This window comes from Lasioglossum baleicum, chromosome 3 (genome assembly GCF_051020765.1).
Source record: "Lasioglossum baleicum chromosome 3, iyLasBale1, whole genome shotgun sequence".
NCBI classification, from domain to species: domain Eukaryota; kingdom Metazoa; phylum Arthropoda; class Insecta; order Hymenoptera; family Halictidae; genus Lasioglossum; species Lasioglossum baleicum.
The window spans coordinates 14,096,136-14,112,341 of NC_134931.1; the positions used below are offsets into that span (position 1 = coordinate 14,096,136).

At 38.1% G+C, this 16,206-nt stretch overlaps 2 protein-coding genes and 1 long non-coding RNA gene across 6 annotated transcripts; 2 read left to right on the forward strand and 1 right to left on the reverse strand.

The window, feature by feature from the left end:
- Positions 1 to 78: 78 nt before the first annotated feature.
- On the forward strand, positions 79 to 9,243 carry LOC143221842 (uncharacterized). 2 transcript variants are annotated; one of them, XR_013011864.1, is made up of 4 exons: positions 79 to 370; positions 6,398 to 7,961; positions 8,792 to 8,882; positions 8,957 to 9,243. It is a non-coding gene; the product is annotated as an uncharacterized LOC143221842 (long non-coding RNA). The 2 variants fall into 2 exon arrangements; XR_013011862.1 differs by lacking the exon at positions 79 to 370 and having other exon boundaries at positions 7,404 to 7,698; positions 7,841 to 7,961.
- Positions 9,244 to 11,877: 2,634 nt separating this feature from the next.
- On the forward strand, positions 11,878 to 14,088 carry LOC143221834 (ran-specific GTPase-activating protein). 3 transcript variants are annotated; one of them, XM_076447432.1, is made up of 5 exons: positions 11,878 to 12,038; positions 12,382 to 12,539; positions 12,624 to 12,910; positions 12,995 to 13,269; positions 13,437 to 14,088. In XM_076447432.1, exons 1-5 carry the CDS (start codon positions 12,024 to 12,026, stop codon positions 13,443 to 13,445), a joined length of 744 nt encoding a protein of 247 aa, XP_076303547.1. In that variant the 5' UTR covers positions 11,878 to 12,023; the 3' UTR covers positions 13,446 to 14,088. The 3 variants fall into 3 exon arrangements, with proteins under 3 accessions (XP_076303547.1, XP_076303546.1, XP_076303548.1); XM_076447431.1 differs by having other exon boundaries at positions 12,995 to 14,088; XM_076447433.1 differs by having other exon boundaries at positions 11,883 to 12,038; positions 12,232 to 12,539; positions 12,995 to 14,088.
- Wbl (endoplasmic reticulum protein 29-like protein wbl) lies at positions 13,640 to 16,150 on the reverse strand. Its single transcript, XM_076447434.1, has 3 exons — positions 15,714 to 16,150; positions 14,345 to 14,743; positions 13,640 to 14,272 (listed from the first exon to the last, which is right to left on the reverse strand). Exons 1-3 carry the CDS (start codon positions 15,810 to 15,812, stop codon positions 14,036 to 14,038), a joined length of 735 nt encoding a protein of 244 aa, XP_076303549.1. The 5' UTR covers positions 15,813 to 16,150; the 3' UTR covers positions 13,640 to 14,035.
- Between the last annotated feature and the right edge of the window lie 56 nt (positions 16,151 to 16,206).

Consider the following 16,206-nt stretch of genomic DNA (forward strand, 5'->3'; position numbering starts at 1 on the left):
TTTTTCGAAGTTTGAGAACAACGTTTTCAAACAACACGATCAACTTGCAAATGTAAGAATCTTCGTTTTCGTTGCTACCCTGATAGCACAGTTTGGAACTGCCAGGGACAGTCCAGAGCGTGGAGTGAATTTGGAGGGCAGTACGGTTCCAGACGCCGCTTATTGGCTGCTCGGAGCAACGGTTGGAGTACATCTAGAAAGAGTGTGGAGTTCATGCCACCTGGGCTTCCAGAAATGCGCATAGATGTAACAAAGTCCGCCGTCCACCGCCGTCACAGCATCTAGAGGGCAGCTTCTTCCGTCCAAATGGAAGGCAGCTCGTGGAGTCTGCGTGGAGCGGCGGATGCCGTTATACAGGGCAGCACCGTCGGTGAGGTTATGTCAGTAATGTTGGTAATGTCGGTGAAATGAATTTCTACATATTGTACAAATATGTAGCAGTCTTCCTTTTTACCGACAATTCCAAATACCGATTCTGAATGAAAACGAAATAATAAACCCGATATAAAAAAATATTAAATTTTATTTATTTCTATTATATCTATATTATTTTTCCTAGACTGCGGATCTTTGTGCAAAATAAAAATTGTCTGCATTGATCGCAAGAGAGATGGAAACTATATGTACAAATTGAATGTTACGTTCTTCCCCCCTCGCCGTAATTTTCTTTACAGTTACATTAAGAGTAAACCTACACATAAATCAATAAACCAGTAATACATTAATTATCCCCTAATACGTACAGTTACGCGAATTAATATTCGGACGATCTAAAGAAGATGATAACTTTTTTAATATTGTACTATACGATTTGAATTTTTTGGGGGAGCTGGAACAATTAGTTTACTGCAGGATGTGAAAAGAAATTTTTTCAAAAAATGCATTTGGTCGGAATTGCAGAGAAAATACTAAAAGTTACATTTTACAACTTTTTCGCGCGGGCCTATATTGAAAATTTAAAAAGTACGTTTTGTAGGCCTGCGGAAATAATGTGCACTGTGAAAGTTTCATCGAAATCGGTTGATGCGGGAAAAAACGACAGGCCTTGAAAGATGTAAGAATTCTTCGATGTAGGCTGAAAATCTGCGATTTTTACCATCTTTAAACGTTTGTAGCTCATTGCAACGTCAACCGATTTTGACGAAATTTTCAAAATATGTTTAGTCGACACAGATCTACAAAGCGTATTTTTCAATTTTTCAATATGGGCCCACATAAAAAAGTTGTAAACTGCAACTCTTAGTATTTTTTCATACAATTCCGATCAATTGCAATTTTTGAAAAAATTTCTTTTCACATCCTGTAGTAAACTAATTGCTGTAGCTCCCCAAAAAAGTTCAAATCGTTTAGTACAATATTAAAAGAGTTCTCGTCTTTTTTAGAACGTCCGAATATTAATTCGAGTAATTGCAGTTCCAGTATAGCCTTTTTCCAGGATTGCAAGGGTGCGGGATTCGCCTCTTCTCATCTCTCGATAATAATACAAACACGGGGTTTCTCACTAGTTAAAAACGCTAGATAAAAGATCGATCTAGGACACTATCTGCCTCAAAAGTCCTATTTTCCGTTTACGAGGCGAAATTTGCATTAGTCGTCACCGTAATTTGCATTATTCGGAAGCATACAAGCTATTTTCATAGCTACATGCTGCCGAATAATGCCAATTACGCCTCGTAAACGAAAAAATAGAACTTTTGAGGCAGATAGTGTCCTAGATCGATCTTTTATCTAGCGTTTTTGACTAGTGAAAAACCCCGTGTTTGTATTATTATCGAGAGATGAGAATAAGAGGCGAATCCCGCACCCTTGCAATCCTGAAAACGAGTCTACTTCCTTTTAATAAACTAAAGCAAGAATTTGAAACCAAGGAGTATGTTCGGTTGCAGGTAGCTACGGTATAAAGTTTAGTACTTTAACGGTATAAAAGGTCCAAATACATCTGGCTACATCGGCTGTGCTTCTTTCGGCTGGCTAAAAATCACTTTGTTGGGAGGTACATCTGGAAGGTCTTTAGCTGAATGTTTTATGACGGCCTCGCCTGTGAATTCGGACTCGCGCTTGTTCCTTCGCGCGGAGGGTTTTACGACGGAACATTAAGTGGCCTGTAGTTCCTTTTTCATTTGGAACAACCTAAGCATTGGAAAAACCGAAAGAATACCGGTATTATTTCGGTTTCGGTAGAAAATTGATTGTGCCGTTATTCGAAGACTTTGAATAAATCCACTATCCACAGTCCAAATTCTATCTTGAGATTAGTCTTTTTTTAATCGGAAGAACGCCACACGAAGCAGCTAGCGTCATTTACATGAAACAATTACGAAAAATAAACAAGGTCTGCAATTAACTTGTTAGTGGTTTCATGCCGATATGTCTGGCTGGCCGACGCGCGTCGGGTTACCTGGCCGTGTTTATTGCACCACTTGGCCACGGCGACCGAAGTCTTCGCCGCCCTGGCAGAAAATTATTCGAAGCTACACCGTTTCGATAGTTTCCAGATGGCTGGAAAACCCCAAGGTTTGGTTGCCACATCTGCGGTCTTGCCGAATCCCAGGGTCCGCTTCAAGCACTAGCTTAAAAGTTCCGTTCACCCCCAAATGGGACTCTCACCAACATGTTCAGTCGCGTTTTTAACACTTTTTAATGGGTTGTTAACATTTTTTTTTCTTATTAGGAATTTATTTTAGTTAGTGATCATATTCATCGATAAAAAAAGATGAGTATACGGTACTATTTATATTGAGTCCTACAAAATATTGCAATTAGAATTACGATTTCAATTATGTCTACTTGTTCTTTGAATACAGTAGAGACTCCCGTATCCGTACCCCCATTATCCGAATACATACCCTAATATAAGGACGTCCTATTGTCCGTATGTTCTGTTATCGCCGCGTCGCTCGCTGTGCCGGGATTCAAATGCGCGCCGCCTCCAGATTCCGACTTTTCGCCTCATGCTTCCGAAACTTCGGCAACGTGAAAATCGAAGGAACGCGTCGGCGTCGATCAGTCGAGCAGGTAGTTCACACAGACAGAGTAGAGGTACGCTTGTGTGTAGCGCGCAAGCAATTGAACAGGCACTCAGACGGGCTGAGTTTTCACGTTACCGAAGTTTCGAAAGCATGAGGCGAAAAGTCAGAATCTGGAGACGGCGCACAGTGTGACCTTTCGTCCAAATCGGAGACAAAATCGAAGAACTTTTGATAGAAATAAGGTAGAGCGATGAAATTTTTTAAAAATTAAAGCTGAAACATTACAGAATATGGGAAAAATAGGGAGATTATGGTAAGAACGTTTTTTAACGTTGAGAAAATTCGTTAAACTTGCACAATTTCGAGAAAATTGTGGTTTTTCCAATACCACGCGCGGAAAATTTTTTTAAAATTTTTGCTATATATCATTTCCCGTAGATTTTTTCACGCCGATTTCAAATCTGGTCTCAAAATTTGTCTACGACCTCAGGATATTGCAAAATCGATTTCTTTAAATTCTACATGTTTAACGAATTTTCTCGGTTAAAAAACGTTCGTACCATAACTTCCCTATTTTTCCCATATTCTGCAAAGTTTCAGCTTTCATTTTAAAAAAATTTCATCGCTCTACCTCATTTCTATCGAAAGTTCTTTGATTTTGAATCGAGTCTGGGCCAAATTTTCCACTGTGCGCCGACGCGACGAAATCTCTCCGTATTTAATCATTGTTTAAACATGTTTAATCAATCATAATGTATTAATATTGGATATCACTGTATTCGGGAAAGTCTACAGAATCTTTTGCCAGAAAGAACAATTCAATATCTTTTATAATAACATCACAATATTTGTTTGAAGTTGAAAAATATGTTTTTTTTTCAAAGCCTTGTTCCTGAAAAACTGTGCGTATAGGAAAAAAATTGAAAACAGATTCGGAATCAGCGCGAAAAACTCTATAAGAAGGACCCTACAGTAATTGGGGAACATAAAAAAAGTTGAAATTTGTTGGACAGTGTAATTCTACTCCATTCAATAAAAATAGATCAGTTAATGAAGCCTCGTTTCATTTAATTCATACATGTTAAGAAAGACACGCTAAAAATATGTGTATAAAGAAATGGAATTTCTAATGTTTCATAAACAGAAATTTTGTACGCAGTTCGCACGGTCTGGGATAGATACGGGCCTGAGCTGCCTCGAGGATAAAGGCCGTTACGGAGAACGAGACGTGCGGCCGGTGAAAGGAGGCGGCCTGAAAAGTCTCATCCGTGCCGACCACTGAGTTGACAATTTCAGAATTTCCAAGAACAGCAAGAAAAGAAATTCGAACCGTTTCACGATATCTAAATTGCTTTCGCTGCTTTATACCAGGGTACGCGACGAAGTAATAAAACGTCGATAAAACTGGGCAATTACTTTGACCGTCGCGAGGGCCAATAAGTCCTGGGTAGTTACCAAAACAACTCTGGATTTTCTGCACGAAATTACCTGAACCTTTTCCCAGAATGTTCATTTGACAAGCAAATTTTCACATAATCATCCATTTCATTTCCAAAGTACAGTACCAGGACCTCGACGAACCGGCTTGATCGAGAGACAAACAGCCCGGACAAATTAAGGCCCGATGGATAATTGAGACCCGAGGGAAACCACGTCTTACCCTGCCATAGTCCGGCCACTCTAGGCGACCGTGATTATCCTTACGGGCACCGTCGCGTCGGTTCTTCCACGCCATAATTAATCCTCCGGCAACCCTCCCTCTCTTCCCAGTTTTCCCCGAAATTCTATACTCTATACAATTGTACTTGCAGCTTGCAGCTATTCCTTCTGACGCGATAACGGTAACGTTAGCGTATCTGCTTTATAATATTTGTCATTGTTGTAATATCCTGCAATTTCTACCATCTTTAACCCTTAGCACTCCAGTGGTGACTCGAAATCACCACTAAAAATTGCTGTCCCATTATGCAAAATATTGTTTACATTGTTAAACATGTTGGTAGCTAATCAATTACTAAACCTTTAATTATTGTATGAGGTATTACAATCAATTTCATATCCATCAAATGAAAAGAATCGTATAGAACGAAATTATTCTACCTAGAACGAGATGTTTCATTTTCGAGTTAAAACAGCTCCGAAATTAAAACAGCTGCAAATGGTTAATTATTATAACTATCTTTTAAATTTTCAATATAGGCCCCACATAAAGAAGTTGTGAAATGCAATATTTAGTACCTATTTTCTCTACAATTCCGGCCAACTGCAATTTCTGGAAAAATATCTTTAGGGTGACGGGTAATTCAGTGTCTATGATGTTTCGCGTGGTTAACAGACAACGATATAGATATTTATTAAAACAATAACACGTAACAATAACAAAACAAAACAAGATGTAGTAATAATAACAATAACGAGAAAACTAGATTATAAACGTTAATGACTATCGAGTACTAACAAAGTACAGAGATATAAATTAACGTAGCGCGGGCAACTCTAGAGCGATGCGTTCTCAACGAGTGCCACAAGCTTTTTTTCCACTGGTAAAAATCCTTTTTGGTGGGAGGATTAGCAACGTGAGAAAGACCGTTAAAATAAGGGGAGGAATTCTCCGTTCCTCAAGAGTAAGGAGAAAGTTTCCTTCCCCAAAACAATTCAAAGTCGTCGCTGCCAAGGACATTGCAACGGTTGAGTCAGGGTTCTGGTAATCGTCACTTTTACGACCGAACCCTCAACGCAACCGTCCACAGCGCGCACTTGAGAAGGATGAAATTTCCGCGTCCGGAAAGTCCCTCTTTCCAACGCGCCATGTCCACTACATATCTTTTCACATCGTGCAGTAAACTAATTTCTCCAACTTCTCACGAAAAGTCCAAATCCATATAGTCCAACATTAAAAAAGTTACAGTTACTCGAATTAATACAACCCCTGGCAGAAAGTTTCCGATCCGGAGGCATTGATACGGATTTTACAGAAAACTATTACTTTATGGAGTTGAAACTGATGGGAAATTAAAAGGGGCTTATTAAAGAATGAAGAACAACAAATTAACATAAGCTTCCATTTATTATAACAAAGAAACGAGAAAATAAACAAAATGTTACACGGGAAAAAGTTAATAGACCCATTAATAGATCTGCTGGAAGAAAGTTTCCCATTTGATTTACAGTCTCCGCGACACCAAATTTCTTCAACAATTACTGTTGGATGATTCTTATAGAGTTTTTTGCGCTGATTCCGAATCTGCCCTTAATTTTTCTCCTAGATACAAATTTCGGATCACGAATAATAGATACAAAATTTGTAATTAGTTACTCGAAGATATAGATACACAGGGGACCACCTGTAGCGGTATTTTCGAATACCTCGAAACCATTCTGCACTTCGCAATCATAACTTAAATTGTGTTTCTTTTTTTCAATTACAGAAAGTGGACAGCGAAAGTCGACAGCGCGAACTGCATCAATTCTTTAAGTTGAAAATAAATGTAGACAATTAAAAAATGTTTTTGGTTAAACTTTTCATTAAAACTCGAAGCAATAAGTATTTACCGAACAAAACGATTATAGATGCGGGATTCGATTCGGGGCCAGAAGATTCCCAGCCGTATATATGTACTTGTTTTGTTAACGGCTACCCAACCTCTAAAAAATTATAAAAAAATTAAGAACGGTTGCTTCAATAATATCCAAGTACTGAATTCTTATAAAACTGGAGTCTCTAACACTTCAATACAAAACATGCATTTTCTTGGAATTTTTGGAGGTTTTCAATTTTTTAAAACATGTTTCCGTAATCCGAAAAATCTGAAAAAATACACATTAATAATCAGGATGAGACACAACTAACGTAACAATATAAATGTGGTCAACTGAAGACTTTGATGTATGTATATACATAAAATCGGCAATTTTATGTTTTCCGATTTGTTTAAAAATCGATTTTGCAACCAAAAATTTTGAAAAAAATCTCAGTAGTGTATGCTATTCGGTAGAATATTCATGAATTTTTTCATAATTTTCTGTTGAACATGACGTGACTAAAAACAAATTTGGTTGGATACTTCTGACCATCTTTTCCGGCTATACCTTAAGAATCAACGAAAACATTATTTAAAAAATACAAAATATATTTCTTTTTACATCGTTAAAACCGATTTTTAAAAAAAAATTAGGCCTAATTTCTCTTCGATATCTCTTTTAGATCAAAAGTTATAGCAAAATGTGCGTCGCGCCGCGTGCTGTGCCCGAGATTCAAATGCGCGCCGTCTCCAGATTCCGACTTTTCGCCTCATGCTTCCGAAACTTCGGCAACGTGAAAATCGAAGGAACGCGTCGCCGACGCGTTCGGTCGAGCAGGTAGTCACACGGACATGGTAGAGGTACGTTTGTGTGTAGCGCGCGTGCAATCGAACATGCACCAACACGGTCAAGCGCGGTCGACACCGCTCACGGATACGACGATACGTCAGGGAAGGGGAAACTGCCGTTCAGTTTTCAGCAGTTTTCAGTTATTCTCTCAACTCTCAACAGTTCGCAAGTTCTCGTTCGCTTAGCTCGGTCGTAATATCTGTGGTTGTCAGGAGGACGCCGCCGCATGTCACATTGTACTTTCACTTTCGAGATATTGTCGTTTAAAGTTTTGATCACTAATGCTTTGACAAGGACATTGGTTAAATTGTATTATTTTTTCGAGCCTTTTGAATTGATTTTCGTGACGTTTTTTCTGGTAAATACCTAATCCTACACTATAAAGTTCAATAAATGCATAAACTGAAATTTTTTGAAATTGTGACATGCAGCGTTTTTCTTGACACAATCACAGATATATTTACATAGCTTCGCTCTGTGGTTACACGTTACATTCGCAGGTGCGGTCTGCGTTGCGGCATTTGACTATTTGACTATTTATTAGATTGACTTGCTTGGATTATGTGATTACGTGGATTACTTGGATTACGTGCACTACGTGGAAGGAAGGAAGAACGGAAGGTATTTGTACATATTTATATTGGTTGATCGGTTTCATTTTGCTCAAATGTCTCCCAGAATCTTCGCGTGAAAAAGCGTGAGAACGCTTGTCGGCACACCACGCGACAGTGCCATTTGCCATCACGTATGAGGTGCTACGGGGCGAGTATGTTCACTTCAATGTAGAGTCCAAAATAGTAAATTGTTTGTTTCTTTATCACTTTATCACTCTCTTTTCATTATCATTATTATCATTTATTACTTTAAACAAATCCAACACAATTCAGCTTTGGCCCATTCAGATTAGAATTAGCTTAGCAATATTCTAAATCGGCAAAATGATGGCTTAAACCAATTCAGTAAGGCAAGTATTAGGTTGACCCAAAAGTTTCTTCCGCATTGTGTTCCTTTAATGTAGCTAAATAAATACAAACAATACGATAATGTTTATGTTAATATTTTAGTACTTCTTAATATGAATTTGCATTATGTGCATGCATCGAAAAACAACTTTTGGGACAACCTAATATTTATTTAGCAATATTAAAGAAAGGCATTGCGGAAGGAACTTTTGGGACAACCTAATATTTAATCTTCTTCACTTGCTTCTCATCATCGAATTTTTTTATTTCTGGTAGTACATTCTTTTGTTTGTAGTTCAACTTTAATCGATTTTTTATAAATATCATTGCAATGTTTGAATCAGTTAGGTATATTAGTTGATGAAAAACGTCAGAAGACCTTTTGTAATTGTAGCACCAGAAATTAGAAAATTCGTTGAGATGAGCAATAAGCGAAGAAGATTAAATACTCACCTTTACTCACTGTGTAATTAAAAATCTAATTTACAGAACGGAGGATAAATATAATGTGCTATCCAGGGAAGGAGGAGAAGGAAGCTGCGGCAACCGGGGAAGAGGAAGACCTCTAATTTTTCACGTGGTACGTATATCTAATTATGCCATTCAACACACATGCATATATTGTACATTACTGATTTTCTTTGTATTTTTTAGGTATCCCACCTATGCCAGAACGTGCTACGGGCCACAAGTTTTGGGAAGCAGAGGCAACAACGTGTAATAATCACAATATACAGGGTGTTCCGTTTAAATACGATCACCTAAATATCTCTTCAGGTTATTGTGATGCAAAAAATATTTGTTACGTAATGTGCATGGTGTCAATGGACCAAATATCTGGCACACCGTGCACATTACGTAACAAATATTTTTTGCATCACAATAACCTGAAGAGATATTTAGGTGTTCGTCCAATAATAAAGCATAGTAATAATAAAAAATTATAATATTTATTATATATATATTCCTTGTGTCATTGTCCATGTGTCTTTACCAACTCCCTGCGGTGTATTCAAAAATAAGAAAAAGTAAATTTTCTTGTCCCTTGTACGACACTTTGTCTTTTTTTGCATGTTGACATTTTAATCTTAGCTTCCATCTCTTGCAATCGATGCAGAGAATTTTTATTTTGCACAGATTTTTTTTTCGTTTTCTCTCCTTGCATGTGACTGAATATTCATTCAAAAATCAGTATTGTCGGTAAAAAGGGAAACTGCTACATATTTGTACAATAGAAATCTACTTTATCTACATCTGCCACATTAGTGCGATCTGCCCTTACCGACGGCGCTGCCCTGTATAACGGCATTCGCCGCATTAATCAGTGCGACCGTGCTGCCATCTTGCGGGGAAGCGGAATCCAGGATAGAGTGGCGTTCCAGCTAGACTGCAGAAGCTGCATTTCACGTGGGCTGCATCCAGACGGTTCCAGGTTGTCCAAGTGGAGTCAACTTATGCGCGTTTTCGTCACTCCCCGTGGAGTCAATTGTGCTATCAGGGTAGAGTTTACGGAATTAAATGAGCAATTTTACAGATGGAATCTGTGCCGATTATGTCTTAGTGTTCTGACCAACCGTTAGACGGAGTCGTATTGTAATGGAAAATTGGCATTGGTGGGGAGATATTCGCCCAATGAAAGTGGGGAGTGCGTAGGAAGTGAGAGTTGTGACTGGCTCGCTGCGCAAGTGTCAAGTGAGATAGATATACAACCAGCCGCCATCACAGGCTTCAACGCTTCAAATCAAAACAGATCTTTTCGTGTTGCACTCATAATTTGTATACATATACTGATACATACCGAAATACCAACATGAAGTTGCATCATTAACATTTTTCATGTCATATGATGTCATACAAAAACCGAAGAAATTACCGATATATATCAGATACAAGTAAACGTTCAATTTACTGATGCACAACCAAACAAATAAAGGCTGACCAAGTAAATAAATAAATTATATTTCGATAAAAGTATACTCGTGTATAGAAGCGTGTAAGTCAGTGTAAGTACATAGCAATTGGTAGCAATTATCGTTATCCAATAGGAATCGAAGGTGCATGCTGAAAGTTGCCATTTGAAACGTAAATGTACAGTCACTCGCAAAACTGTTCGAAGATCGAGGTGTAAATTTGAAAAAGAAATACATATCCCAGCCAACCAAAAATCTAAATTTGGTCGACCTCCTGTGCGCGCATATGCCGAGCTAGTGTCGACCGTAGGACCAGAGTTTGGACATGGGCATGAGGTCGGCATCAGGTCGGCACGAATCGGCCGAATGTGCCTTTGTGGCAGCACTGTCGCACTGATGTACCGCATGCCGAATATCGTTTTACAGGTGAAACAAACAATTCCAATGCCGCTTTTGCAAAATTCACATGTTTTTCTATAAGCGAGGGTGAAACTAATATCCTAATCGCGATATGGAGCAACAAAAAATGAGTATACACATTCGGAGCTAATATCCCGTACATTACTACCGGGCCGGTATATAAGAGAAATTGGCGAAACTCGGTCGCTTTAAAAGTTGAATATTCTTCTATTGGCCTCGGGCGTCTAGAAAAATCAGATGGACAGTACTTATCGAGTACTGCCATTCGCGCGGAGATGATAAAATCATTTTTATTTATCATCTTTAAAATATAAGTGTATTCAATTAGTTGAAATTGAACTGTAAAGAAAATTGTACGGCAATGCAAATTTTAGATTATGTCTCTTGCAATCGATGCAGACAATTTTTATTTCGCATAAAGATCCGCAGTCTAGGAAAAATAACAAATGTGAGAAATAAATAAAATTTGTATTTTTTTTTTCGCCAATTTCTCTTATATACCGGCCCGGTAGTAATGTACGGGATATTAGCTCCGAATGTGTATACTCATTTTTTGTTGCTCCATATCGCGATTAGGATATTAGTTTCACCCTCGCTTATAGAAAAACATGTGAATTTTGCAAAAGCGGCATTGGAATTGTTTGTTTCACCTGTAAAACGATATTCGGCATGCGGTACATCAGTGCGACAGTGCTGCCACAAAGGCACATTCGGCCGATTCGTGCCGACCTGATGCCGACCTCATGCCCATGTCCAAACCCTGGTCCTACGGTCGTCCAAAATTAAGCCAATCGGGACTTGAGCACCTCCGAGCGTAGATTGGACAATGATTTGCCGATCTGTGCCCTAGGCACGGCTTGCCCAAGGCACGCCTGGTTAGCTGGGTATATATGTATATGTAAATTTGCAATTCTCGAGTTGTGTAGATTGAAGAAACGTAGTAGTTCAGGATAGCATTAGTAACACTAAGTGCAATACAATTCAAAGACGTTCGCAACAATGCATTTAGTAAACACGTATTTATATAACGCGTACCAGAGAGCTGCGCGTAAAATATACGTTACCAAACACTATTTTGATGTGCATATGTACTGTCTTAGATATTATCTCGCGTTATTTATGTTGATAACAACAATTATTTATTTCTTAGCTTATAAGGCCAGCATACATGGTTCGTCGGTTAATCGTAAATATTGAAAATGGAAGCGTCCGAACACTTTCACGAGGGACTGTACTCGCATACACAATCGTACATTGCATGTAGATGTATCATGAACGCGGTGGAGACCAGAATCGTACATCGTACGATATCTCGATTCGATATCAAATAGACCGGAGTTGGCGGTATCTGTTAATCGAACGGAGGATTTATTTTGTGAAACTTATAAAAGATGCCAGAAAACGTGGTAAATACATTTTCCTCCGTATCCGAACGTTAACCTTATCTCAGGCGTTAAAGGGAAACAGTTATTATCGTTTACAATAGAAAGTTTAAAGCGATGCTGTAGGTTATATCGCCGCGTTCCTATGAAAACAAAGCACAATAGTTTGAAATTGAATGACTTTGTCAATTATAACATGTATTTCACCTTTGTCAAGCATCAGAGAAAACAGTGACATGTTCCAACGCATACTTTAATCATTCCGATAAGTATTCTGCTAACTTGTAACGAGAATTTCAAGTATTTCTTGTCGACCGAGTTACGTTGAAACCGGCGCAACAGCCGTTGATTTGATATTATTTTTCAGTTGAATGGGGACCACGTAGACACGAAAGGCATTAATTGTGACACTCAGGACAACGAAGAAGACGGTACCGACAATGACATACATTTTGAACCAATAATTACCTTACCTTTAATAGAAGTGTCTAATAACGAAGAGGATGAGGTTGAAATGATAAAAATGTAAAGTGAAGTTATCCAAATCTAGCGATTAAATATCTCTTCTCGACACGGTTCTCGTATGAGTCTAAAATATTTTATTTGCAGGAGGGCAAAATTGTATCGTTACGATTCGTCCAATATTCCTGCTGAATGGAAGGAGCGTGGAACGGGGGAAGTAAAATTGTTAAGACACAAAATCAAAAATACTGTACGAGTTGTAATGCGAAGAGACAAAACGTACAAAATCTGCGCAAATCATTTTGTAACTCCTTGGATGGAATTGAAACCAAATTGTGGCAGTGACAGAGCTTGGGTATGGAGCGTGCTTGCAGACTACGCAGACGAACAGCTAAAACCAGAGCTGCTCGCGATACGATTTGCAAATGCAGAAAGTATGTCTGCCATTCTTATAGATTTATGCATTAACAAACAATAACGATAACAATGAATCTGACCAATGTTTTTCTTTGTAAAAGATGCGTCCATGTGGAAAGAAGCGTTTGAGAAGGCGAAGAAGATAGTAGGTTCCGAATGTGAAATATATGCTGGAAAAAATGAATCCGATGAAAAACATGCAGAGAGTGACAGCGAACCTTCCAGCGACGTGAGTTACAGCGAAAGTACCGACAATGAAGAGCAAGGGAAAAAACAAACGGGAAACGAGAATCTAAAACTTCCAAATAGCGAAATCGAAACACCAAACGATGGACAAGAAATAGAAAAAGTATCGAAGGAGCTCGAAGAATTACAGGTGAAAGTTACAGAGGAGATGTAAAGTATCGTTGCGGTCTGGTGAAATGGTGGGCGGTTGATTTAAAAATGCACATTCCGACGTAAATTAACATGCATGCATATGCTTAAATATTTGAGCATCGAACGTAACGTAGGAAACTTATTAGCAATAATTTTACTGAACAGGTGGAATAAACTTCGAATTTACGAATAAGACAATATTTATACGAATGTTGTACATTATCTGTGATCATTTAGCGGAGAATGTTTTAGCATTTATACTATTAAAAAAAGAAAAGCAAAGCAAAAAGTAACTTGAAAGAAACACGAAGTTGAACAAAAAACATGGAAAACGACTTTGGTAAGGGAAACACGATTGCACGAGCGAGCAAGTATAAGAATGTTTATTCAATTATACAATCTTGTTTATTTACCTTTGTGTGTTCCTATTTTGGTAAGAAACGTGTACAAAATGATGTCATAGTTCGATCTTTTATAGTCGCGCCCTGTTTGCGTGTTTAGCAATTCGCCACTATTTCGAGATATTTTATTGATTTTAAATCGCATCATTAAAAATTTTTTAACACTGACATAAATTATGAACTAAAATAAATAATGGAATGTTTCAAGCGAGGTGTGGATGAACACTAAAATGCAGTACAATAGTTAACAATCTTCTACGGCACGTACAGATTTCGCGATGCCATTTTTGTAATAACGCATACGTGTAAATTTGTATTGTATTGTATCGTATCATACTATTTTGTTATATAGGACGTAATTTTTCACAATTCGTCCCTGCGCAAAAACGAATGCAAGATATTGCGTCTCTCCTCCATTGTACGTTTCTTTTCATTTGATAGTTTACCCTTCAAGATTCCCTCTATTCTAGTTTGTTCCGTTTGAACGAACACATCTCCTTTCTCCAATATTCTTTCCATAGTTTTCACGTAAACCTTGGCTGCTGTACGTTGCGCGTCGGGCAATGTTTCTTCGAAAACTTTCGCTTTATTCAAGATCTCCTACAAAATATATAAAGATATTGTTTATCGTGTTCGTAGAACGTAACGTAGTATCATATGAAGATGCATTACCTTCCTCTCTTTTTCTCCTCCGGACTTGAATTCCTCCGCGAGTCTATCTAATTGTTCGACACATCCTGGCAAACCAAGGTACACGGCCGACTTGGTTTTAACGAATCGCTTGATATTATCCGCGGTGAATTGAGTTTCTTCATCCGTGACGAAAGAAATCGGCTCTGTTTTCCCTTGGAGAAAGAGCAGAACCGCCGGGAATGCTTCCGATTTGATCTTGTATCGAGCGGCGAGATCCGAATTGTCTTTATTCCCATAATCCTTGACTCTTACCTCCGCTACCAAGAGGTCATTGGCATCTTTAGTCGCTGCGGCTATTTGACCGTACTGCTCATGCTTCTCTCCGTACGGAAATGCCACGTCGAACTTCACTATAGCCGCTTTGAATTTCGGAATTACCTGCGATTACGACAGAAATTTTATTTTTGTTTCCCTCGACTAGACAGCGGATTTTCATGCAAAATAAAAATTTTCTTCCTGAATTGTAACAATCTGGGGTGAAATAAAATTTTATTTTTGAATATGTTTAACAGGTTGAAAATAATATAACGGCAACAATTAGACAGCGGATTTTATGCGTTTTTTTGTACAGTAAAGACATTGGAAAAATTTTAAAACTGACATGTTACTTTCAATCTATTAAACATATATTAAGACAGAAAATAAATTCCTATTTCACTCCAGTTTGTTGCAATCCAGGTAGAAAACTTTTATTTTGCATAAAAATCCGCTGTTTAGTAATAATATTAGATGATTTCATAAGTTCGTGCCCGATTTTTGTAGATGACGCAAAACTGTACTGCACGGCAAGTTAAAAAAAAAAGAATTATGTAGATAATCCTATAATTACAAAAGAATGGTGACTATACATATAATTGATTAATAAAGCTGTATTCTTTAAAATTTAACCATTGAATTTTATTTTCAAATCGGGTACTAACTTATGCAATCTAATATAACACCTACACATTTTTCTTATGAATGCATATAATCCGCAGTCTACTTTCTACAATTTACCATGAATTTTCGAACGAATTCATGTTAATTCATTGCTATAATTACCACCTCTAAAAGTGAACGTTTCCTACTGTTTTTCGTATTCGGCTCGAAATGTTTCTCATACGCGCGTAAATTTCGATAATTGTAAGGATTGTGTGTACACGCGCATATCCACGTAAATAACGTACGCACGTATGTATATATGTATGTATGTATATGAAAATTAGTTGGGCATCTTGTAACCATGGCAACAAATTACTTATCCATCGAGAGATAAAGAAAATATGAAGCCAGTTTATTGTGCATTGTGTGAATCGAAATGGAAACGACAGATCTACACCCATATCAAAAGAAACAAAAACAAAGATACCTTGTCGAAGGAATACGAGTCCAAAGAGACGCATCCTTTGCAGTCCTCGGCAGAGGCTATTCCAATGACAATAAGTGCGACTACGATCGACGGAAGCATAATAAAAAGCTACCAGAATATTATGCTACGATAATACGGTCGGAATAGAACAGCGACGGAAACTTTGGTTTTGATGCGCGAGGCCTGTGTTAAGTTAACTTGACTCGATCCATTAAACAAATCGATCTGGTATGCTTGAACGCAGCAAGTAGTTTTATGTACGATGTAAAACGTTTTAGCGAGCAATACTGTGATCACCTTTTTCCGTCGCCGGTTTCAATTCCAACTAACCTCTCTCCTGTCTGCTTCGTTGCGAACGTCACAGAACGCCACTCGACCAACCGAGTGGTCGTGGCAGTCGCAAACTCGCAATCACAGTCGAAGTCGAAGTCGAGCTTCGACTATCGAAGTTGATCTCGAAGGAGCGCTTTGCCTTTCATTACTGATTACACTA